This window comes from Medicago truncatula, chromosome 6 (assembly GCF_003473485.1).
Source record: "Medicago truncatula cultivar Jemalong A17 chromosome 6, MtrunA17r5.0-ANR, whole genome shotgun sequence".
NCBI classification, from domain to species: Eukaryota; Viridiplantae; Streptophyta; class Magnoliopsida; order Fabales; family Fabaceae; genus Medicago; species Medicago truncatula.
The window spans coordinates 6,172,607-6,197,497 of record NC_053047.1 but is presented as its reverse complement, the minus strand read 5'-3'; the positions used below and the strand labels follow the sequence as shown (position 1 = coordinate 6,197,497).

The 24,891-nt window shown below is 30.7% G+C and overlaps 2 protein-coding genes and 1 long non-coding RNA gene across 3 annotated transcripts; 1 reads left to right on the top strand and 2 right to left on the bottom strand.

Moving 5' to 3' along the window:
- Window positions 1–1,926: 1,926 nt before the first annotated feature.
- On the bottom strand, window positions 1,927–2,768 carry LOC25495504 (protein GLUTAMINE DUMPER 5). The gene has a single exon (XM_013595728.3). It carries the CDS (start codon window positions 2,655–2,657, stop codon window positions 2,361–2,363), a length of 297 nt encoding a protein of 98 aa, XP_013451182.1. The 5' UTR covers window positions 2,658–2,768; the 3' UTR covers window positions 1,927–2,360.
- A 1,333-nt stretch (window positions 2,769–4,101) lies between these two features.
- Window positions 4,102–5,368, bottom strand: LOC112422568 (uncharacterized). The gene is made up of 2 exons (XR_003012992.2): window positions 4,591–5,368; window positions 4,102–4,475 (listed from the first exon to the last, which is right to left on the bottom strand). It is a non-coding gene; the product is annotated as an uncharacterized lncRNA (long non-coding RNA).
- Window positions 5,369–6,296: 928 nt separating this feature from the next.
- On the top strand, window positions 6,297–9,899 carry LOC25495503 (putative calcium-transporting ATPase 13, plasma membrane-type). Its single transcript, XM_013595727.3, has 3 exons — window positions 6,297–7,814; window positions 7,914–8,600; window positions 8,722–9,899. Exons 1-3 carry the CDS (start codon window positions 6,482–6,484, stop codon window positions 9,762–9,764), a joined length of 3,063 nt encoding a protein of 1,020 aa, XP_013451181.1. The 5' UTR covers window positions 6,297–6,481; the 3' UTR covers window positions 9,765–9,899.
- The last annotated feature ends 14,992 nt before the right edge of the window (window positions 9,900–24,891 follow it).

Sequence of the window (24,891 nt, the reverse complement as noted above, 5' to 3'; positions counted from 1 at the left end):
ATTTTGACAATTTCATGATCATCATCTCTCTTAATATGTAAATATGGTACAATTTTATCTATGAACCTAAAATGTTTCAATCTTTCTTATTGGAATATCAAAATGAAAAACAAAAAGAAACACTTGTAAAAGAATAAATTCGTCTGAATTCTGTCCATAATTAAAAGAACATTTGAGATGAAATTGATTTTGTCCGAAATTTCATCTGAAAATGGCAATTTTCTAGTAATAAATTTGATTCGGAATCCAACTGAAAATTCCCCTCTTATTATTATTATTATTATCATTATTATTATTATTATTATTATTGGTTTTTCTTTTTTTGATAAAGCCTGTCCAATTGTATTACACCTCCATGTATATTTAGTTGTGCTAACCGTGTAACTTTAATCCTCGTGAGCTTAACTCAATTGATAAGACAATGCATTAAATGTTTAAGGTATGGGGTTCAAACTCCTATCACCACAAAAAACTGTGTAACTTCAAATATAATCAAAGTAAATATATTCTATGATATATAATATATATGGATAAGATATTCTATAATATGTACTGAAAATTAATAAAAAGACAGACAAAGGGAATATAACATGTAAGCCGCATCTAAACTCTGTTGCTTGTCTACATAAGCAAACAATTAATTTTTATTTACATGAAATTGTCGGATTTAAATGTGAGTGCTTTATATTAATTACATACTAATTTTTTAAAATTTTGGTTGGAAATGTGGTGTCTCCTTCTCGTATGATTTTAGGTCATTTGACTATTGCTCCCTATATTCTCTCCCCAACAATAATGTGTTTCAATATATCCTTGCAAGAATTTTCCTATCTCAAATGTAGTGAATATAGTTTGTACGAGAGCTATTATGGACTCGTTTGTTTAAGCTTCTTAAAAAAAAGCACTTTTGATGTTTTAATGATGCTTGTGTGTAAGCTTTTTCTTAAAATCATTTTGATATAAACAATTTAGGCTCTATTTGGATAACTTAAAATCAACGGAGCATAATGGAATGGTGTGGAATAGAACAAAGATTTCATTCCATTGTTTGTATACTTCATAATGGAGCGGAACTAATTTTCCACTCAGTTGTTTGAATAGTGGACGGAACGGAATGATTATATATTTTTTATTTCAATTTTAACCTTTATTTAAAAATTATTAATGTGTGATATATTGTTTGTTTAAAATAAAAAAAAATATATTTCTCATTTTAAAAATGATTTTCAACAAAAGCTAGCAATCAAAATAATTTTGTGTAAAAACTTTTTTTTAAAAACATGTTTGCATTATGTGACTTCTCTTTTATTGTATTTGTGTAGGTATATAATTTGATTTTTGACAATCTCTTCTGTGAGCTGTTCAAGTTATCGTGAACAAGCATCCCTTGTCAAACAAAGTGATTATTGGATCATATCAAGGTTCATTCAAGCTTAGAATATTTTGCCTTTTTGACAAGCATACACCTATTTATTGAAACATATTGTACTCCCTTTGCAATATAAATCCTAAATCTTTATCTTCTTAAAAAAATGAGTAGTATTTTTTTTTTTTTACAAGAAACTTATTGCATTTCATTCATGATAATAGTAGAAATACAAGATGGAATCCTAATATGAATATGGAAACTAGCATAACGTAGAGCCACTCTAGCAAAGATATGAGTGATTTCGTTGGCTTGTCTCCGAATGAACCTAACAGATGTCCACAATCATTATTAACTGCGCTAAAATTAGAGACGCCACTTTTACTACCATAAAAAAAAATGAGTAGTATATTATTAGTTTTACAATATATATATATATATATATATATATATATATATATATATATATATATATTGTACATAAAAAAAAACTATTTTATCGTCAGAAAGAACTCTTTTTAAAATTTATTCTGATAATATAATTTTCAAATTTTGAAATACAAATAAATTACATACAAACGGAATTCAATTCTTTCAAAATCATCCCTACAAAATCTAAAACCATCACACCTTATATATATCATTACTACTCTAAGACTTCACAAAATCAACACAAGGAATAGTACAAATAAATGTCAATGGACATAAAACATTAATTAGTATCTTTGTTATTTATCTTCTCTCCATTTCGCTGATGATTTCATTCAAGAAATCCTTTCATGGTTTTAAATTATGGTCCGCAACTGCAATCGTGGCTGCATAATTGAGCGTTTTTAGCTTTCTGCAATGACATCACACCCTTAATTTCGCCTGCGTCAAATGAACATTCTTGTAATATAAACATTTGCATCAAGGTAACCCACAACCATATTCCATAACTTTTTTTTTGAGAGATATTCCATAACTTAAAACTATGAAAAAACCATGCATACTTCTAAACCATTTCTTCAGTATGGCATGTTGATGATAGAGGTTTAGCCAAGTATGTAGGATTAGTATCTCCAGCCATTATTACAACAATCTTAGGCTCTAAATCCACCACCATTTCCACATTCTTGGTATCTTTCTCTTCATATCCACCAGCGTTTGTAGATAAAGAATTTTCTTGACAAGTGCATGCTAAGATAATTAATGCAAATGCTATAATTGCAAGCATGAGAGCTAGGCCACCAAAGAGGTAAGGAGTGGGAGATGTAACATTTTTGAAACCACCACCAGCTGCTACATCCATATTGGAATCACTTATACACAAAAAAAATTAATAAATTTTCTCTATTATTATTAATCTCTCACCTTGTTTCAAGTCTAGGGTTTGGGTTTTTATTGGATCATGAAGGCTTAGTATAAAAGAAGTAGATGGTATTTATAGTGAATGAAAGTGCCATGATTTATGAAAATGCGTGTGGATGGACCCACATGTGGAATTGTGGAAGAAATTTCTATTTATTCCTTTCTTAAAATTTTGGCTATATGGTCTCAATTTGTCAAACAATTGTTGATGGTTGATTCTTTCGTGTTGTAATGAAGCATATATCCAATCATGGGCAATGTTTCTTTTTCATTACATGGAAGTTTCTTCATCGGTTGATATTTGTGCTAGCTATCAATTCTTTCATTGTCAAAATTAAAGGACATTGTCTCAAACAATTGTATACGTTCTTTTGTTTCATTACTTTTTTTCAAAGAATACTAGTCTTATCCTAGACAATAAAATTCGAATTTGTATAATAAGTGAAAAATGCGTTACTTTACACATATATTATTTAATTTTTGGTTTCAACTTTGCACTTCCTCAATAAAGAAAACTTTGCACGTTATTTTAATAACAATATGTCTAAGTTTAATGTGGTCATATATATATATATATAGAAAACAATAGAATGTGGTCTCTTGGAAACAAAATGTGGAATCTAGTTTGATATATGATAAAAAGACAATACAACTACTATTTTTTACTTGGGGTTGTAACTTGTATCCAACTAAGTATTTTTCCTAAGTATGAATTTTTATGTTTTTGGTGATAAAAATTTCTAATTTCCTTTGCAAAATATTGTCATAATTTTCCACCTATTTATGGAGAATTTCATTAACAAATATGAAAGTTAGACATGAGTTGATTAAAAAGTAGTGATTAATTTCATGGATAAAATTTTTTGAAAAGACCAAAAACCTAAGAAATATTTAAGGAGACTAAAATCAAATGTTGATATATTTAGGGAGATCATTTACTTAGTTAACCCTAAATTAATAATGGATCACACATGTAATTTTAGCTCAAGTTTGCCAATAATAAAATTTCGTTAACAAACGCGTTTCTTGGTTGCTTGTAATCAATATCCTATATGAAAACGTTATCCTTAAAAACATTCTGAACTATATACAAGTTGCAAATTTCACAATTTTTTTTTTTCTAAGGACAATTTTTCTTCTTCTTATAGTCAACATATGTTGACCTATCATGTTAACATTATCTGTCCAAAAATAAAAGAGTGAGATTTTATGATTACCTATGCATTCAACAACATTATCCATTCATATCTCAATCAGTAGGTTTTATTCACATTTCGCCGCGTCCCCTTGATACGTTAAAAGTCAAACATTTCAACAACGCCAAAAATAAAAGAATTTGGTTGATCAAATTTTATTTTTTTTAGGCAAAAGGAAAAATATATAAAATAAAATAGAAGTAATATAAAGATCGGAGGAACATAAGACCTGACCTAGATACAACTCAAAAAGGGATACATCGTGATAAAATAAACTTAGTGGACCAATCCTAATTCATCCTAGCAAAAATTCGCTAATCACGAACGCAACCTAGCGAACCTGAGTACGGTCGCGAAACCAAGTTACAAAAAAAATAATAAAAAGTAAATAACTGCAAAGGATAATTAAGGTTTAATTATAGCGAATGGATCGACCGCCAACACGGAATCAAAATTCAAGTACCAACAACTCCCTGAACCCAGCAAGCATAAAGCTCCTTTGAGCATGAAGTACCATAGTGTAGGTTGACATCACGCCTTGAAACCAGCAAATCTCAACAAATCTGGACACATCAATGAGTCGAAGAAGTCAAGTCTCCAAACACAAAAAGTTTCAAACAGATGCCTAAGAATTTAGATCGAGGGATGAGTCCAATACATTAGTAACCAGGCCCTTACATGTTAATAGAAAGAGACCCTTTCGGGTTTTTTAATCACAAACAAGCTGCGAACTTCCAAACCAACCACCAAGAAGGCCAAAATCTAGAATCGCCAATCTTTGATCAAGTACACAAAACCACCGAAGACTCCAACGAACATACCACCCGACAACAGAGAATCCGGCAAACCACACAAAACAACCAGCAAACCCATAAAATGAGAAAAAAAAAACACAAAAACCAGCTGATAACAGAACAACGGTGTATTGAGGGTAACGACGAAGCTTGCACAAAACCTCCCGTGAAACCGAATCAGCTTAACCAAGCCAGAAGATGAAGCTGACGACTCAGATTAGAAAAAGGAAACCCATATATGAGATCGACACCCATAATAAACTCCTTGTTTTTTGCAACCGGCAGCACCGAAAGGAAAAGCAACGAAATGAGGATTAAATAAAGAGGAACAGTCACAGGAAGGAGAAGAGCAAAACAAATCGACGAAAAACGAACCCACAAGAAAACCCACCGTCGCGGTAGCGACCACCGTGAGTCAAACAGTGTTAATTGTTTTGTCTAATTAATATTATGTGCACTAATATAAGGGTAATCATGGAATAAATATTTATTAGTAGGAGTATAAAATATAAAAATAATTAATTTTAAAATATTTCTTTGATCTTGATGATTTTTTTTTTTTTGCTCTTTGTAAAAAGTATTGAAGGAGGAGACCGGAACTCGTGTACAATGTGTTTTTTTTGACTAAAAGCATATCATATTTATGTTTCTTTTGAATTTTGATATGTCATACACTTGGGAAAATTTAATGAATTTAATTAGTATACACCATCTTTAATGTAGCTATATTAAACAACACGTTTATCAATTAATGAATATAAAAATATATAAATTATGATATAATTTTTTTTTAAAGAAAGATTGTACTCCATCCGTCCCTTAATAAGTGACATGTTTGAAAATGTGCAATTTTGACCTAACTTACTTTGAGCATATTTTTTTACTAATATATAAAGATAAATAATATCATATAAGATGTCGTTAGATTCATCTCGATGAGTATTTTCAAAATATCAAATTTTCATAATTTTTTCCAATATATTATTTAAGATATTTAAACTCAAAATTACGCATTGGTATGCGTAATTGGGTCAACTGTGTCACTTATTAAGGAACGGAGGGAATAATATTAATTAGTTAGAGTTGAAGTACATTGAATGTACGTGTAAAATAACTTTACACCTTCATTATATAATGATTAATCTCTATTTGTGTTAAATATGACGAGTTATAAAATAAAATTACAGGTGAACTTAACCGTAATATGCACTGTATACTTCCTGTCAATTGTCAAACAATGAGGAAGAATGAAAGAAAGAACACATACGTGGTCAATACATGGGGTATAGCATAACTTCATCTTTTCAAAATCTTGTCGACTGCGATGTCGAACATACCAAATTAATTAATTAAAGTAATCCCACCACTTCCTAGTAACTTCCTTCATTCCTTAACAAAGAAAAAAATAATTAATTTTAGAATCTTATTGTCGACACGCCAAATTAATTTTTTTCCCCAAAAGCAGTATGAATTGCTAACTCCATTTCATCAACAAATTGAATTATACGTACTTGCATGTTAAGGAATATATCATGCATATAAGTAACCGCGTAAATTAACTATATATATAATAGAAAATGATACAAAGTTATTATCATTCAATATTTACATCAATTTAACATACAAATTGCATTGGTCCTATTGTGTCAACTATAGTCTCAAAATCTTTCAATTCATCCTCCTTCATAATTTTCTTCGTATACATTTTATTTTTTTATTATAATTATTATTACCATTTCAAAAATTATTGTTCTTATACTTGTGTTCTTGAAACCATGTCAATCACATTTTTCACAAACATGAACGACATTGAGACACTTCTTAATGCACCAAAAAACACCAATAGCACACACAGCAAAAGATGGCACAATGCTTTCATGAAAATATATTGCTCTAGGGCTTTCATGTCACATTTTACCAAGAAACCAAAAATCACACCTACTCCATCTTTCACCGTGGTTGATTTAAATTTACCACACTCTTTTACCATTGATCAAGAAACTCTCATAGATATTGTCAAAGAGAAAAACATTGATACACTTCAAAATCATGGTGGAGTTGAAGGTGTTGCTTCATCACTTAAAACCAACATTGAGTTTGGTATCAAAAGTGATGATACTAATGATTTTGAAGATATTGCAATTAGGAAACAAGTGTTTGGTTCCAACACTTACAAAAAACCACCTTCTAAGAGTTTCATTCATTTTGTTATTGAAGCTTTTAAGGATGTTACAATTCTAATCCTTTTGGTTTGTGCTACACTTTCACTTGGCTTTGGTATCAAGCAACATGGAATCAAAGAAGGTTGGTATGATGGTGGTAGCATTTTCCTAGCTGTTTTCATCGTTATTTCGATGTCATCAATAAGCAACTTCAAACAAAACAAACAATTTGATAAATTGTCTCAAGTTAGCAATGACATTCAAATTGATTTGGTTCGAAGTGGTCGTCGGCTAAAGGTATCTATATTTGATATTGTTGTTGGTGATGTTGTTTGTTTGAAGATTGGTGATCAAGTACCGGCTGATGGATTGTTCGTAGATGGACATTCGTTGAGAGTTGATGAATCGAGCATGACCGGTGAGAGTGATCATGTAGAGATAAATCAAAATTTTCATCCTTTTTTGCTTTCCGGGACAAAAGTTGTCGATGGATATGCAAAAATGCTTGTTACATCGGTCGGTATGAACACAACATGGGGACAAATGATGAGTTCGATAAGCAATGACATCGATGAGGAAACACCTTTGCAAACAAGGTTGAATAAGCTAACATCATCGATCGGAAAAGTTGGTTTGGTTGTCGCGTTTTTAGTCCTGGTTGTTCTCTTGGTTCGATATTTCACCGGGAATACAAAGACTGATGCCGGAGTTAGAGAATTCAATGGTAGAAAGACGAGTTTTGATGATGTGATGAATGCAATTATTGGAATTATTGCTGATGCTGTTACTATTGTTGTTGTTGCAATTCCTGAGGGTTTGCCATTAGCTGTGACATTGACACTTGCATATTCAATGAAGAAAATGATGGCTGATGAAGCAATGGTGAGAAAACTCTCTGCATGTGAGACTATGGGATCTGCTACTACTATTTGCACCGACAAAACAGGTACTATTGAAAAAAACTTGATTCTTTAAAAGCTGTTTTCAAAAGTGATTATTTATTTTGTAACAAGAATCTTACTTTTGATTCTGTGATTTGTAATAGGTACACTTACTTTGAATCAGATGAAGGTGACAAAGTTTTGGCTCGGTTTTGAACCATTGGAAGAAGGTGCATATTCCAATGTTGATCCATCTGTTCTTCAATTGATCAAAGAAGGAGTTGCTCTCAATACAACTGGTGATGCTCACAAATCGAAAACAGGTTCGGATTCTGAATTTGAGTTTTCAGGAAGTCCAACAGAAAAAGCAATACTATCTTGGGCTGTTTTGGAGTTGAAAATGGATATGGAGCACTTGACAAAAAGTTGTTCTATTATTCAAGTTGAGACTTTCAACTCAAAGAAGAAAAGAAGTGGAGTTTTGTTGAGAAGGAATGTTGACAACAAAGCTTTTGCACATTGGAAAGGAGCAGCCGAGATGGTACTAAGAATGTGTTCAAGATACTATGATGGTTATGGAATTTTGAAAGATCTTGACAATGAATCTATGCTGAAATTCGAAAGCATTATTCAAGGTATGGCAGCTAGTAGTCTTCGTTGCATCGCTTTAGCGTGTACAGAAGTCTCAGACGAAAAGCTAGGACATGAAGGAGACAACACCAAGATGGTGGTAAAAGAGAATGATTTAACATTGTTAGGACTTGTCGGCATTAAGGATCCATGTCGCCCAGGGGTGAAGACAGCGGTGGAAGCTTGCCAACATGCCGGTGTGAATGTCAAAATGATTACAGGTATTACTATAATATCTCATTTATGAGTAACTTGATCTTTGAATATCGAATATAAAATCGTCTATTTATACATACAAGTCTACATGAAAATGATGCCGAACTTTATCTCTGATTATAATAGGTGACAATGTTTTCACTGCGAAAGCTATAGCATTTGAATGTGGAATTCTTCAACCTAATCAGGACATAGATGAAACGGTGGTTGAAGGCGAACAATTTCGCAACTTTACGCACGAAGAGAGATTAGAAAAGGTTGAAAAAATATGTGTGATGGCAAGATCATCTCCATTTGACAAACTTCTAATGGTTCAATGCTTAAAACAAAAAGGTCATGTAGTTGCTGTAACAGGAGATGGAACAAACGATGCACCGGCATTGAAAGAAGCCGATATCGGACTTTCAATGGGAATTCAAGGTACTGAAGTTGCAAAAGAGAGTTCAGATATTGTTATATTAGATGACAATTTTGCATCTATCGTAACAGTGTTAAACTGGGGAAGATGTGTTTACAACAACATTCAAAAATTCATTCAATTTCAACTAACAGTGAATGTGGCAGCCCTTGTTATCAATTTCGTTGCGGCGGTTTCAGCCGGTGAAGTACCATTAACAGCAGTTCAATTATTATGGGTGAATTTGATTATGGATACATTAGGTGCTTTGGCTCTTGCAACTGAAAAACCTACTAAGGAATTAATGGATGAAAAACCAGTTGGTAGAACAAAGCCTCTTATTACTAACATTATGTGGAGGAATCTTGTGTCACAAGCTTTGTACCAAATAATAATTTTGTTAACTCTTCAATTCAAAGGTGAGGATATTTTTGGTGTGACATCAAAGGTAAATGACACATTGATTTTTAATACATTTGTTCTATGTCAAGTGTTTAATGAGTTTAATGCAAGGAAATTGGAGAAAAAGAATGTCTTTGAAGGAATATTCAAGAGCAAGTTGTTTTTGGGAATTATTGGTGTGACATTGGTGCTTCAAGTTGTGATGGTTGAGTTTTTGAAGAAGTTTGCTGGTACAGAAAGGTTGAATTGGAGAGAATGGATTATTTGTATTGGTTTTGGTGCTGTTTCTTGGCCAATTGGTTTTCTTGTGAAGTTGATACCTGTTTCAGATAAACCACTTCTTGATTTTTTGCTTATGAAGAAGACTTAGAATAGATTATGAAGAATAAGCCATAATGATTGTTTAGAGATGCTACATCTAGGAAAGAAAATGTGGGTTGTTATGTAAATGTAGGAACATTCTATTTGTATTGTACATTTTTTTTTAATCACATTTATTACATGATACACATTCTTTAATATTTAACAAAACTTATTTTGATTTAAGATATAATTATTTATGACTATTTGAATGTATTTGAGTACTTTTTTTTTTCAAAATATTATAAAATTATTCTATGCAACATCCAATTTTTTTTCTTACAGAAATTGTTGCCTATTTCATTCGAACACTTTTCATCATCAAGCTGCTTTCTAGCTAAAAACATAAAACTATAATTTTTTGGGAAACAGTAGTAGCAATGCAATTTCTTGGTGCTTAGTTAATTTTAGGCACTTCTGAATCCAATTTCTTGTTTTCAACTCTTACATTAAGTAAGCATCCTGCCCATTCACCAAAAGAAGGTTATGACATATCAAATTAGAAATGTCAAGTAATTTTTAGATTGACGAGTAAGATACTTGTGATCATGGCAAAAGGGGAATGATGACAATTGCTTTTCTGATTTTTAATATTTTCTAAAAACACAAATAAAATACTAAAATACCTCCGATGGTAGTTAACTATCGTTGGATTTTTTGGTCATTTACTTATGTTTCTAAAACACATTGAATGTTAGAACAGCAATTGTCAAGAATGATAACCCTACCCATGTGGCTAAACTAATATCTTCTTCAACAAATTGCACATATGAAGGTGAATTACTTCCTTCTTCCGTAAGACACCTCCTTTGAAATGTATCGGTGCGGCGCCACGATCTAATGGAAAAACGACACATTGATTTTGTTTTTAAACGTGAAATAACCACGTGACGAGACTTTTTACCATTTAACGTCATTTTACAAATATAACAGTTACATTACCCATCGGTAAAACGTGAGGTATAATGACCAATGCTGCGTTTGGCACCAATCAAAACATTTATTTGTTTTCCACTATTTATTTTCCACTATATATACCGAAAGACATAAATAGTTTTGATTGATGTAACTCGTCATTAGCACAATCACCCTCATGTTTTGTTGATAGATAAATAAGTAATAATTTTTTACAAACACATGTGTTTCAAGTAAATTTTAAAACTTCAATTATGTTACACTAATTAACCCAACTAAATAATCGCCGTACACTAATTAACCCCCCTCAAATCCAATAAGTATAACTCATAAATTCTGATTTTGAAAGCTTCTCTTATATGCTCTTCCATCATCGCCAAACAATCTTTCATCTCCTTGTATCAAATCCTAACCAGTACTGTGACCATTTTCTACAAATGAGTGCCTATTATTCCTTCGTTCTTTTCTTATTAAAAGAAAAACATATTAGAACAACACAATTAAAAAATGTTCATTTTCCTGTCATTGGAACATCTACCCAATTCAGAGTTCCTCTCATTCCTCTACCATCCTTTACCTTTTTTTCTTGTGAGGTTAAATAGTTTACAATTAAATTAGTTTAAACAATTTGTTCCCCTACCTATGACATTCTAAACTACAATTTCTTAATTTAGAATGTAATTTGTAATTTGTATCCCAGTGCAAGACCTCTCAGATTTAAGACTTGATTTTTTACCATTAGAGTTAAAACTTTATTTTCTTTGAAAAAAACAAAAAAAGATACCAATTTTGAAATCTTTTAACTCATTTTCAAAGTTCACTAAAATAGTCAATATAGTTTGCCCTCGTGAAAGATTAGTCCAATTTGACCAATATTTTCTACTTTCTACAATTGGATTAAACCTTCTTACATCCATCTACATCAAATCAAACCCAACAATCTTTTAGGGCGTTTGCAAAGTTCACTAACATTGTCAGTGTAGTTGGTAAAATAAAGTTGGAGAGAGATGAAGTTGTGGGGTTAAATTTGGTATAGATGGACTCTAGTAAGATTTTGTGGAAAAGTTTAATATAATTTTCTATCCAAAATGTAGATGGTACTATTAAATTCTTGTAAAAAAGGAAAAGAAATTCTCAAAAAAATGTATATTTAAGGATGGAGATAATATAATTATTATTATGATATTCATCAAAATAATGACATGGAATGTATTAAAAATAATAAAATATTCCAACATCTATTACCCGTTAGGGTTTGTGTGAATCAAATGGGTTGTCATTCTTGTGAATCATGTGTACTTTTTATTTAATCTATTATTTTTTGTTTTAAAAAATTACGGTTAAAATCTAAATTTATATAATTTTGAAAGGAGTTTGACATAGAATCTTGAGGTGCAAGTAGAAATCTATAACATTCTTCCATAATTTGAAGAAGAAGACCAAGGTAGATGATTCAAGACACAAATTCACCTCCACTTTCACCTACTTATCTAGAAGTGAAAACCAAGGTAATTGAAAGACTCTTACTTTTGATCCTAAAGAGTTGTATTGTCTTTGAGAAAAACAGTGACTTATCTTTTTCACCTATTGCTCGAAAGAATACAAGTCATTTTCCAATTTCTGGAGCAGCTCAATTTATTTATTATTTTTTGAATAGCAAACAAGAGGAATGATATTGATAAAAGAGACCAATACAAGTGACAAGAAACCCCAAGATTGGAATAAAATGCAATTAACATTAACACAACTGAAAAGAAAATTATGATCAGGCTAAATATCAACTTCATTGGCAAGGTAGTCATGAAATCCTTCTCAGCCTAGTGCAAGACAATATCCAAATTAATGTTGAAATGTTTTCCACCTAAGATGGGTAAATCAGCATTAAATCTGTCATTGTGAAGATTGAAACGAAGATGATGACCATGGTTATTGTACTATCGATTATAAAATATTTTTCACTAATGAGTCTTTTTTTTGGTACAATTTCACTAATGAGTCTTATTCATCAAAAAAGTGACAAAAGAGTAAAATTAATTTGATAGACTTAATTAGTATAACATATATGCATAAAGAATAGATAAATCTAACTACCTTGATTGCCATTATAGTTCTCTATGGAAACTATACTATAAAGATGCATACAGAACTATAATGGATTAAGGTGATAGATTTATCTTTTGTTTATGCATAATTGTTATAACAATTATGTCTTTTAAATTAAGTTTACTGTTTTTCACTTTTTGATTTGAAGGGTTTATTTCTCTTATTAGATGCAAAAGCATTGTCATTATTTTATATCACAGATTTTTCTTCACTCATCGCATCAACGTCTACCATATGCTTATAAAAATAAGGCTTAAATGCAATTTTATCCCCCTTATTTTGATTGAATCTGAATTTTACCCCTTCTATTTTAAAACTCGGAATTTTACCCCCCCTCCCCCCCTAATTTATGTTTTTTAGGATTTTACCCCCTCCCCCTATTTTCTACACATAATTAATTATTTGTATTGAATGTTTTTTAATGAAAAAATAAAAATAAAACAAAAAAAAAACTAAAAAAAATGAATAAAAAATACTAGAAAAAATGCATAAAACTAGTATGATCTCTAAAATTCAAAATAAAAAACTAGTATGAAAATAGAAAATATTTAGAGGTGCAAACTAGTTTTTTCATGTATTCTTAATTGATTTTTTTTTTTGTAATTTCATTGTTTTTCTATTTTTTAGTTTTTTTTTTTTTGTGTTTTCTTGTTTTCCTTATATTTTTTTACCAAATTAATATTTTCTAATCATTTCTTTATTTTTTTGGTTCTATATTTTAAAATAGGGGGTAAAATTCTAAAAAACGTAAAATAGAGGGGGTAAAATTCCGAGTTTTAAAATAAGGGGGGCAAAATCCCGATTCAATCAAAATAGAGGGGGTAAAATTCCGAGTTTTAAAATATGGGGGGTAAAATTGCATTTAAGCCTAAAAATAATAGTTTAATTTTTTTTTTTTTGGTTACAAGGCTAATAAAAAGGAAAAAGACAAAAGAAACGAAAAAGAGAAAAAAAAAAACTAACGCCTCAAAAAGAGCGTTCCTAATTCATCTGACTGCAGCAAAGGGAGGAGTCCGTCTGGAGGGTGGTAGTGAATTAACAAATCAACTTCGTTAGAAGCTCCGATTTTGGCCATGAAATCTGCACATTGATTGCCTTCTCTTAGCGAATGGTGAAGAGAGAAATTTCGCGCACTGATGAGGTCTTTGATGTTCTGAATGAGCACAGCATAGACATGACAATGGTTCAAACCATCCTTGATGAGGTTAACCGTAAGAAGAGAGTCCGAGTAGCAAGCCAACTCGTTGTAATCCAGATTGGTTGCTAAAACCAGACCCTGATAGAGGGCTGTGAGCTCCGCAATAAGGATGTCCTCGGTGTGATGAGTGCGCCCTGAAAAAGCTGAAATGAAGCTTCCTGTATGGGTTCTGAGAGTACCACCGAAACCAGTTTGGATGGGTGTACCATTACAGCTACCGTCAACGTTCAAAATAGCACAATGATGATTATTGCTATTCCAACGAATGTATCTGTCCAAAGAATAGTTTAAATTATACATACTATCATTGTACAAAAGTTTTACACATACATTTAATAATTTATGGTCACATTATTTAATGAGTTAAAAACACAAGACTTATCAAATCACATTCAGATGTGGTACACATTATTTGATGCATGTGTAGAATTCGGTTGAGTTGCAAAAAAACCATGATTTTAATTTTTTTAATATTTTTATTAAATATAAAACTCATCATTGAACGATGAGTTTTCAATAAGACAAAGGAGAAGATCGAAAATGAAAAAATAGAGATAGATGCAAGAAACATTTTGAGAGTGTGGATGAGAGAAAGAGTTTGATGCTAGAAACAACGAGAGATTTGTGGCTCTAATTTTGTAAGAGTGAGAAAGAAAGTGTGAGTGAGAAAATCAACACTCACAAAATAAAGCTTAGTAGTATAATGTGTTCGTATATATAAGTGGCAAGAAAATGAGATTGAGATAGAGGTTCTAGGTTTATTTTGGTAGTAGATTTTAGGGTTACAAATATTGTGGGGCTAGTTGCATATGGTATTATTGAAGGTGACTAGTATCTATAGGACAAACAATTCAAGTTGGGACCATGAAGGATTGTTAATAATTGACGTAGAGTTTGTTGAACAAAGGTGCAAGTCACAATTATTGTGTGAAGAATTTATGATCACAACCATGTGGTGAAAATGGTCAAACACTCACTCATATAGTAAAAAGGACAGACATAATAGGACTAATGTTTGTTTCTGTTCAGTTTTTAATTTTTTTAATTTTTTTTTTATTTTCATTTGCTTGTATTTTAATTGTATGTACTTTAATTTTAATTTCTTTACTCTCTCTATCATATCTTGAGTTGAACCAAATTTAGGTGTGAAGTTTAAATTTGTACTTTGTTTAAAATAAAATAGTTATTTGTACTTTGTTTTTTTTCTTTTTGTAAATTTGAATTATGTTTACTAGTTGTAATTATAATTCATTTCGCTCTGTCATAATTTTGAAATTGACCAAATTTAAGTGTTAGGCTTAAGCAACAACCCATACTTCTACTGTTTTCATATATATTTTTTAATTTTTTTTATGCAATATATAAAATGAAATTATATAAAACAAAAGGTATAATGAAGCACACAAAACAACATGCGTAACAAACTTTCTTTTTGATTTTTTTTTTTTTGAGAGGATTCTTTTTGAATTATTTTATAAAACTGAATGAGCTGAAAAAATATAGGTGTTACACTTAAAAAAAAAAAAAAAAAAAGAAGGGTGTTTACCACTTTTCCTTTCATGAACAAAAAACTAATTATGGGAGATAATTATTAATTACACATTTGAAAGGATAACTACATACCCAATAGTGTGGTCAAGGTGAAAAAACACATATTTTGGCTACGAGAATACGTGTTGGTTTTGGATCTATAAACTTTTTGTATTTGAATTTTCAAAATCTATTTTAAAAAATAATTTTTATCTATTGAAGTTCAATGAAAGAATTTCATCCATTCTTAATCCTTAACAATCAAGCTAATACTTCCAACATATGACCAACATTCAAGAACAATGAAAGATTTCTTGTCTTTGATGAGCATCTTCTATAATTCAAACTATTTTTTTTTTCCCTTATCCAATTCTTATGACATTTTTATAAAATCTTTTTAAAGGGTACTAAAGATTAATAAGATTTAACCAAATGTTTTGCATGAAAGACAAGTGTCTTGCTATATGTAAGGAACTATTGTTTACCTCTCCTATAAATCAAGTTTATTTGCACCATTTCAATCATCCCATAAAATAGTAACACAACAACAAGAATTAGAGTTTATGGAGAGTGAGCGAAAAATACAGGAAGGAAATAGAGTTTCTCCTGTAAGGTTTCCTCTGGTGTTAGTATTTCTCTATTTCAAGAGAGAAGGTAACTTGTCTATGCTTTTATTTAGAGAGGTTTTGTAATTTCTCCCACTTAATAAAATTTATCTACTCTTACATACCTTGTGGTTTTTTCTTCCTTATTTGTTGTGGGATTTCTGATGGATCAAATTGACAAGTGCATCAAATCGTAACAAGTAACAAAGTAGTAAGTTTTTTGTCTTCACAGGGTTGTCGTTCAACTTAGCAATTAACAAAACTTATTTTAGAGAGTGAAATTAAAAGATATTAAGAAAGGTTTGGAGGGCTTAATTGCCTTGCCCAATGCAAGATTATGTTTGTGATTCAGATATTTAACGACGATTAGGAAATCCTTGAATCTCCTTCGTCTTTGTTGGAATTAACTTAGTAAAACATCAGTTATGTGGTGTCTACTTATGATTTAAGAAACCGGTTTTAGAACTCTCATTAACCCTAACGACAATATGTGTGATAATTTAACCTAGTTAAAACAAATTGAAACATTAGGGTGACTCCTTATCTTAATATCCAAAACCTAATTTGACTTCGTCCATTCTATAAACTCGTCTCTAAGTCTAAGTGCGACTAATTGTTGCTTAAACTATAAATTATAATCCCGAAAAATTAGGTTTATTTGGTATATATGTACAATTTATAACTCAAAGATTTATTTAGCCTTTGTTTACATTACATCTAGTACTATATTCCTTCAAAAAAAAAAAAAAATCTAGTACTACATTGAAATCAGTGAGCACTCTATGCTGACGCTTTCAAGAAATTAGGAATAAACATTTGTGAAGCTAACATTCTCGAAATTGCACATATGCTCTGGCTAATCATCAATTCATGTTCACGCCAATAGTATTGATTAATATACAAATGTGAAAGCTCAGAACTTTTATCAAATTATTAAAAGAGAATAAGAAGAGTGCAACTGCACCCAAACAGAGTATCCATATATGCATGCTACTTTATGTCTTCTTCCTTAATATATAAAACCCCAAATTTCCTGTAAAAAAAAAATACAAAAAACAATTAAATTTAAATAGTTAGAAAATGTGAGATTGAATTAGTTATATCCGTGAGAGAGAACAAACTTACCATTTGTGGATTCCATTTAATTAAAGGTTAATAGTGTTTTTCACCCCTGTAATATATGTCATTTTCGGTTTTCGTCTCTATAAAATTTTCGGTTTGATTTGCACCCTCGTAAAAATTTTATTTTTCAGAAAACACCCTTAATAGGCCATTCAAAAACCAAAATTTCTTGAAAAAAAATCTGAAAATGGCCTATTAGGGGTGTTTTCCAAAAAAAAAAAAAATTTACGAGGGTGCAAATCAAATCGAAAATTTTATAGAGGCGAAAACCGAAAATGACATATATTACAGGGGTGAAAAACACTATTAACCCTTTAATTAATAATATTTCTAAAAAAAAAAACATGCTCAATGATTTGCTCATTCGATTCAATCTCTAAATCCTAATCAAATAAAGATTTGACAAGGGAGTTGATGGTTTCATACCTGATTAGTCAAATCAATTAATCAAACATAAAAACCACAAACTCTCTATCAAACCCAATTTGATTAGGTCGGAGGAAATTGATATAAGTGGCATCTCTAATGCAAGTTTTTCTTTTTAGCACTGAATCTTCAACAAGAAAACAACACAAATGTTTCGCCATCCAAAACAAGACGAGTGCCAAAAATAAATAAAAACTACAACTTTGAACAAAACAATCCAAATAAGTTAAAGTAATCATAAGAATAGAAAATCATATGGGTTAAGGGGATCATATCAATTGTAAATTTAGAGAGATCTGTCACCATAGGAAACACCCAATTCAATTGCAAATTTCACGAAGATATAGATTTTCCAATTGAATTAGTATTTTCCACTAAAGCTCTTGGTCGTCGCCTTTTTCTCTCAACATTTGAAAAAAACTTACTAAAGCGAGAGAATAGTGATCATCCCACTAAAGCTCTTCTATATGTATGCTACTTTATGTGTTCTTTATTATATAAAACCATGTTTTTCCGTCAATAAAAAAATACATAAAATAATTAAATTTAAATAGCACATACTAAGAAACAAGGAAATGTGAGATTGAATTAGTAGTAGCTGTGGATTCCATCTCTACAGTTGTCTACCCATTGCCCAATTACAACAACATCCATAATGCTGTTTCTAACAAACATGCTAAGTGTTTTGCTGATTTGATTCAATCTCCAACAAGCTAACCAAACAGGAGTTCGACAAGGAATACATGGCTTCCATTAGTCAATTTAATTAATCGGGGATAGAGACCACATAATCTGTGTCGAGTCCAGTTTGATTAGGTCGGGGGAAATTGACACAAGCGGCAGCTCTAATCAAACTTTTCTTTGTGTAAACTGAATATTCAACAAGAAAACAACAAAAATGATTCCCATCCAAAACAAGTTTAGTGCAAAAAAAAGGAAACAAAAACCACAAATCTGAACAAAACAATCAAAAGAAGTTAAAATAATCATAAGAATAGAAAATCAGATGGGTTAAGTGGCTCATAGTACTTGTAAATTTAGAAAGATCTATGATTGTAGGAAAAACCCAATTCACTTTGAAGGAGTGTAAAAGAAAGAGGAAGAGGAGAAAGAAGACAGAGACCGAAACTGAGATATCAAACAAAAGTTAGCACTTTCAATTGATGGAAGTTAGTTATACTCTACGCTTAAGTTCTGCTTCATAAAAAGGTCAAACTCAATTTCGAAAATTAGTTATGAAGAAGTGGAGAAAGTGATAAAATCAGTACAAAAATCCAAGTTAATGAGCACATAAATACATGCATAACATAAACCAGTCAATATTCAATGGCTCAACCTATGTCTTTGCATGTTTACACATAAATAGGAAAAATGAAAATAACTATACCATAAAGTAATGTTTGCCTTTTTTTTCAAAATTACAAGAGACTAGGGAGAAAAATATATGTAATGAAAAGCAATAATAGAGAGTGCTCTTACTAAAAGCATTGGTCTCACTTTCCCTTTTTAAATTGCAGAAGTTGGTCAATTTCAATTTCTATATTTATATTTATATTGCAATGTTCCAAGATCCGTATCTTTTTTCTAACCCTTTCCAATTTGAATTTCTTTCTCTTTTTATGTGTTATTATTATTAATTAGTGCATAATTTGAAAAGGTAAAAGAAAAATAAAATTATTGATCTGTTTGAAATGTAAAAAATAACCAAAAACTAAAGAATAACAACAACATTACAACATCAACAGATGTCTCTAGCTTGAGCATCACGCAAACTCAATATTGTGATTGATAAAGCCATTTTTTATAACAAAATACATGTTAATGGTGCATGTAAATTAAGTTGCATTTCTCATGTAATGCAAAGTGGTAAAACGGATAGTTGCATGATGCATGGGATGCTAGTGACATGTTTCACCCTTGGTGTTTTGCATGAAACACAAGTGGCTTGCTATATGTAAGGAACTACTATTGTTTACCTCTCCTATAAATATCAAGTTTATTTGCACCATTTCAATCATCCCATCAAGTAGGGGCGGATCTACTGTGAAACATGGTGGATATACAGACCTGTAACACCATGGTAAAATGCTCTCACCCAAACCACTTTGCTATAGTTTTTAAGTTGTTATAGCTTTACTTTGTTAATATATATAGTTGCTTTGCAAATTTTGCCACACCAATATCAACTGTCTGGATCCGCCCCTTCCATCAAGTAGTAACGCAACAACAAGAATTAGAGCTTGCGGATAGTGAGAGAAAAATATAGAAAGGAAATATAGTTTCTCCTATAAGGATTCTTCTAGTTTTAGTATTTCTTTATTTCAAGAGAGAAGGTAACTTTGCCTCTACTTGTATTTAGAGAGGTCTTGTAATTTCTCCCACTTAATGAAAGTTATTACTCTTACATACCCCGTGATTTTTTCTTCCTTATTTGTTGTGGGATTTCTGATGGATCAAATTGGCAAGTGCATCAAATCGTAAAAAGTAGCAAAGTACTAAGTTTTTTCGTCTCCGCATAGACTGTTGTTTAATTTAGCAGTTAACAAAACTTATTTTAGATAGTGAAACTAAAAGAGATTAAGAAAGAATTGTAGGGTTTGATTTCTCTGCCCAATGCAAGATTATGTTTGCGATTCAGATATTTAACGACGATTACAAAATCCTTGAATCCCCCTTCGTCTTTGTTGAAATTAATTTAGTACAACATCAATTATGTGGTGTCTACTTATGATTTAAGAAACCGGATTTAGAACTCTCATTAACCATAACGACAATATATGCGGTAAGTTAACCTATTTAAAACAAATTAAAAACATCAAGGTGACTCCTTATTTTACTATCCGAAACCTAATTTGACTTCATCCATTCTATAGACTCGTCTCTAAGTCTAAGTACAACTAATTGTTGCTTAAACTATAAATTATAATACTGAAAAATGAGGTTTATTTGGTATATATGTACACTTTAATTTACTCAAAGATTTATTTAGTCTATATCTGCATTATATCCAGTACTGCATTGAAATTAGTGAACACTCTACACCTTTAACATCATGAATATATGAAGGGGGCAATTGAACAGTTTTAATTAAACATCTACAAATGTTTCAATTTAATGTCCACTTCCTACTTTGAACGGATTCAACAAATGTAAACAAAACGGTAAATGTAGGAGATGGTGGAAGCATTCCACTTTCAAGAAGTTAGAAATAATAAACATTTCTGAAGCTGACATTTTCAAAATTGCACACATGCTCTGGCTAATTATTAATTCAAGTCCATACCAAGAGCATTGATTAATATACAAGTGTGAAAGCTCATAACTTTTATCAAATTATTCAAAGAGAACAACAAGAGTGCAAATGCACCCACACAGAGTATCCATATGCATGCTACTTTATGTTTTCTTCCTTATTATATAAAACCCCAAATTTTCTGTCTAAATAAAAAATACATAAAACAATTATAAAAAAAATTGAGAGATAAAACAATTAAATTTAAATAGCTAGGATACCGACAAATAAGAAAATGTGAGATGGAAATAGTTAGAATATAGAGAGAGAACAAACCTACCATTTGTGGATTCCATCTCTAAAACTTTTTTTTTTTTAGGAACCATCTTTACGGTCGTCTAGCTGATGCCCAATTACAGCAACACCCATAATGTTATGCCTAGTTGATTTGATTCCATCTCCAAATCATAATCAAACAAAGACTCGAACAGAGTACCCTGGTTTTTATGCTAGATTAGTCAAATCAATTAATCAGACACAAAGACCACATACTCTGTGTCGAGCCCAATTTGATTAGGTTGGAGGAAATTGATATAATTTGCATCTCTAATCAAGTTTTTCTCTTAACGCACGCACTAAATCTTGAACAAGAAATCAACACAAATGTTTCGCCATCCAAAACAAGGAGTGCAAAAAAAAACTACAAATCCGAACAAAACCATCCAATTAAGTTAAAATAATCATAAGATTAGAAAATCAGATGGGTTAAGAGGCTCATATCAATGGAAAATTCAGAGAGATCTGTCACCATAGGGAACAACCAATTCAATTGCAAATTTCACGAAGATTCTGATTTTCCAATTAAATTAGTAATTAGTAATTCCCACTAAAGCTCTTTCATTGTGATCATCACCTTTTTCTCTCTACATTTAGCAAAACAGCTGAAGCCAGAGAACAGTAAATCTAAACCACATTTATATAGAATAGAGCATCTGCCATTTCTAGGGTTTCCCCTTTGTAAAAATTTAATTTTTCTATTCATGAAAAGTTCTACATGTTTTTTTTTTAAAGAAAAAAGTTCTACATGTTGTCATCAAAATATTTCGATGTTGATATTTATTATTTTAGAAAAAATTAACCTCCAAGTTAAATAATGAGAGTACAGTTAAAATTGGCTATATATTTAGACATTCTTTATTCATATTTTGATAATCAAGTGCACAATATTGATACACGTAATAATTTAAAGGGTTAATAAAGAACAACAAATATCAAAATTGACTTATAACAATTTCATATGCAGACAAACAATTTCATCCATTCTTAATCCTTAACAATCAAACTAATTTTTCCAACATATGACCAACAGTGAAAGATTTATTGTCTTTGATGAGCGTCTACTAATTCAAACTATTTTTTGTTCCCTTAGCCAATTCTATATGATATTTTTATTAAGTACTTTATGTCTTCTTCCTTTTTATAAAACCCCAAAAGTTATAATAAAAAATAAAAAATACATCCAAATGAACAAAAAAAAATAACAAAAAATCATAAATGGAAAATCAGAAGGTGGAGGGTCTCATATCAAGAGTAAATTAGAGATGTAAATTTGTTATTGTATTTTGATTGGAGATGGATTGTCGAATGAAGATGCTTAGAAAAATTGTGAAGCTATTTGGTATTATTGAAGTTTGGTATTGTTGAAGCTGAGAAGCATATAAGTGTTACAATTTGTTTTGCATTTTCTTAAGTAGATGAATGTCGCAGAAAGGACAAGCAATTGAAATTGGAGACCATGTGTGGTTGTTAATTCAAGTACAATTTGTTGAACAAAGGTACAAGGAACACAACTTGCGACATTAATTAGAAATATTGAACTTTATGCATTAGACAACATAATTAGTAGTATATTATTGTGAGATTTAAGGAATATGGAAAACTAATTAAAATTCATTATTTCGTCATATCATCTCACTTTTATAAGTCACATATTTGATCAAATATTTGTAATTGTTCATTTGCCTTTATCCAAAAAAAAAATACTGTAAAATTGATTTACATGAACATTATATGGCTATTAAACTGTATTTTAATTAACATGTCATAGATTCAATCATGCAAATAATATATCAACTTATTTGGTCGTGTAGTCCATTTAAATGTCCCTGAATGAATTGATCTTTTTTGCGAAATTGGTGACGGTTGAGCTTGAGCAACGACCGATTTAGGTTGTGTTTGTTTGTCGGGTGTTTGGTTTTCGTTGCCCTACTGGTTATGTCTTGCTCTGGTACTCACGAGTTTTTGCTATTGGTGTTTTTAAGTTGCGGTCTCCCTCTTTAACCTTTGCACGTTGGAGTTTATATCTCTTCGTTTTTCTATTTTCCATTTTGTTGTATATTGTTTCGATTATTTCTTGTACTCTTCGTATTTTTTTGTTTTTTTATGTATATTTTGTTTATAATTAAAAAAATGCATATGATCTACTCACTTGGCTAATGACAAATTTCCACCGAAGTTTTTGATTGAACCACCCCACCTTTATAGTCATTTTTTGTGTCTACAAAGTTCAATTTGCCACAACCCGTGTCTTGCATTTTAAAAATTAAAAAGATGTCACATTAAATTGATTATTTGCTTGAGCTTAGTCTCCTTCATTTCACAAAAAAGAATTGGTATTAAAATGAGTTTTTGAAGTAAAACCAAAAGGAAAAAGGAAAAAAAAAACACCAAGCTGTCACAACTTGTGTCTGAACTCCCAACAACTTAACTAAGTTTGTGTTTGTTTTGGCGTTTCACCACATGTTTGATAGCTTTGGAAATTGATAATAGAGAAGCTACAAATTGTAGGACACAACAAATCCACTATCAAATAACAATACAAACATAGGCTAATAAAATAGGAACACATTAAAAAATATCCACATCAATTTTTTATCAATGGAATCAATTTTATGTCATCCTGGAACCAATTCTATATCTCATAAATTAATTTTAATCTTTGATCCTATTCGAAGAAACAAATCAATTAAGATCAATTTCATTACAAATGAAGAAAAAAAGATAATTACTCCCTTTGTCCTTGATTATAAACACCTATCATGTTTTTATTTTCTATTCAAATATACTCCCTACCAAATTAATTATAAACACAGACAATTTGATAAATTGTTTCAATTAGCAATGTTATCAAAATGATTAAGTTCGAAGTGGTAACTGCCAAAAGATATCGATCTTTGAGATTGTTGTTGGTGATGTTGTTTTTTTGAATATTGGTGATCAAGTATTGATAAATGGATTATTCATCGATGGAAATTCCTTGAGAGTTGATGAATGAAGCATGACCAGTGCGAGTGATCATGTAGAGATTAGTAGAAACCCTCATCCTTTTTTGGAACAAAAGTTGTCGACGAATGCATGAAAGTGTACACGTTACATTGGTCGATTTGAAAACACCAACGGGACAAATGAAGCTATTGACATTGCAGAAAATCCTATGTTTGTAAATAATAATAGCAGCAGCAACTTCATCCCATTGTTCCAATAAACCTTCCAAATTTTGTAATGTTTTCTATGTTTATCCTCAAAAAACAAATTCCATTTTTTTTTAATACAAACTTTTGTATTCTTACGCATGCATCTCCAATTTTATTCTATAGGGCTTGAACTCTCTATTTATAAAAACAATCAAATACGTAGTACTAGAAAACTCGGATTAGCTAGGACACTATGATTCCATATGTAAGATTATACATAAGCAAAGCAAGGAAGAGAAGCACCACATTGTGTCATTGAGGCATCACTTTGCTAGTTGCGTCTTTTGTACTTTTCCATGGCGCTTGGTGCTACATAAATTAGATGGATATTCATATTCCAATATGAATTCTTTCAAAATATGAACCATTTTGAGTTATTAATAAAGTCATTGACCAAATTGAGAATTTAGTATAAAGATAGAGACCAATTTGATGGTTTGGTCAATTTTATTTTAAGGTTTTTTTGACATTTT

What these genes read in the sequence shown, in the direction of transcription:
- LOC25495503 (XM_013595727.3), top strand. Translation starts at nt 6,482, where the DNA reads ATGTCAATCACATTTTTCACAAACATGAACGACATTGAGACACTTCTT. An exon ending in TATTTGCACCGACAAAACAG is followed by an intron (nt 7,815 to 7,913) that starts GTACTATTGAAA and finishes GATTTGTAATAG; the next exon opens with GTACACTTACTTTGAATCAG. An exon ending in GAATGTCAAAATGATTACAG is followed by an intron (nt 8,601 to 8,721) that starts GTATTACTATAA and finishes TGATTATAATAG; the next exon opens with GTGACAATGTTTTCACTGCG.
- LOC25495504 (XM_013595728.3), bottom strand. Translation starts at nt 2,657, where the DNA reads ATGGATGTAGCAGCTGGTGGTGGTTTCAAAAATGTTACATCTCCCACT.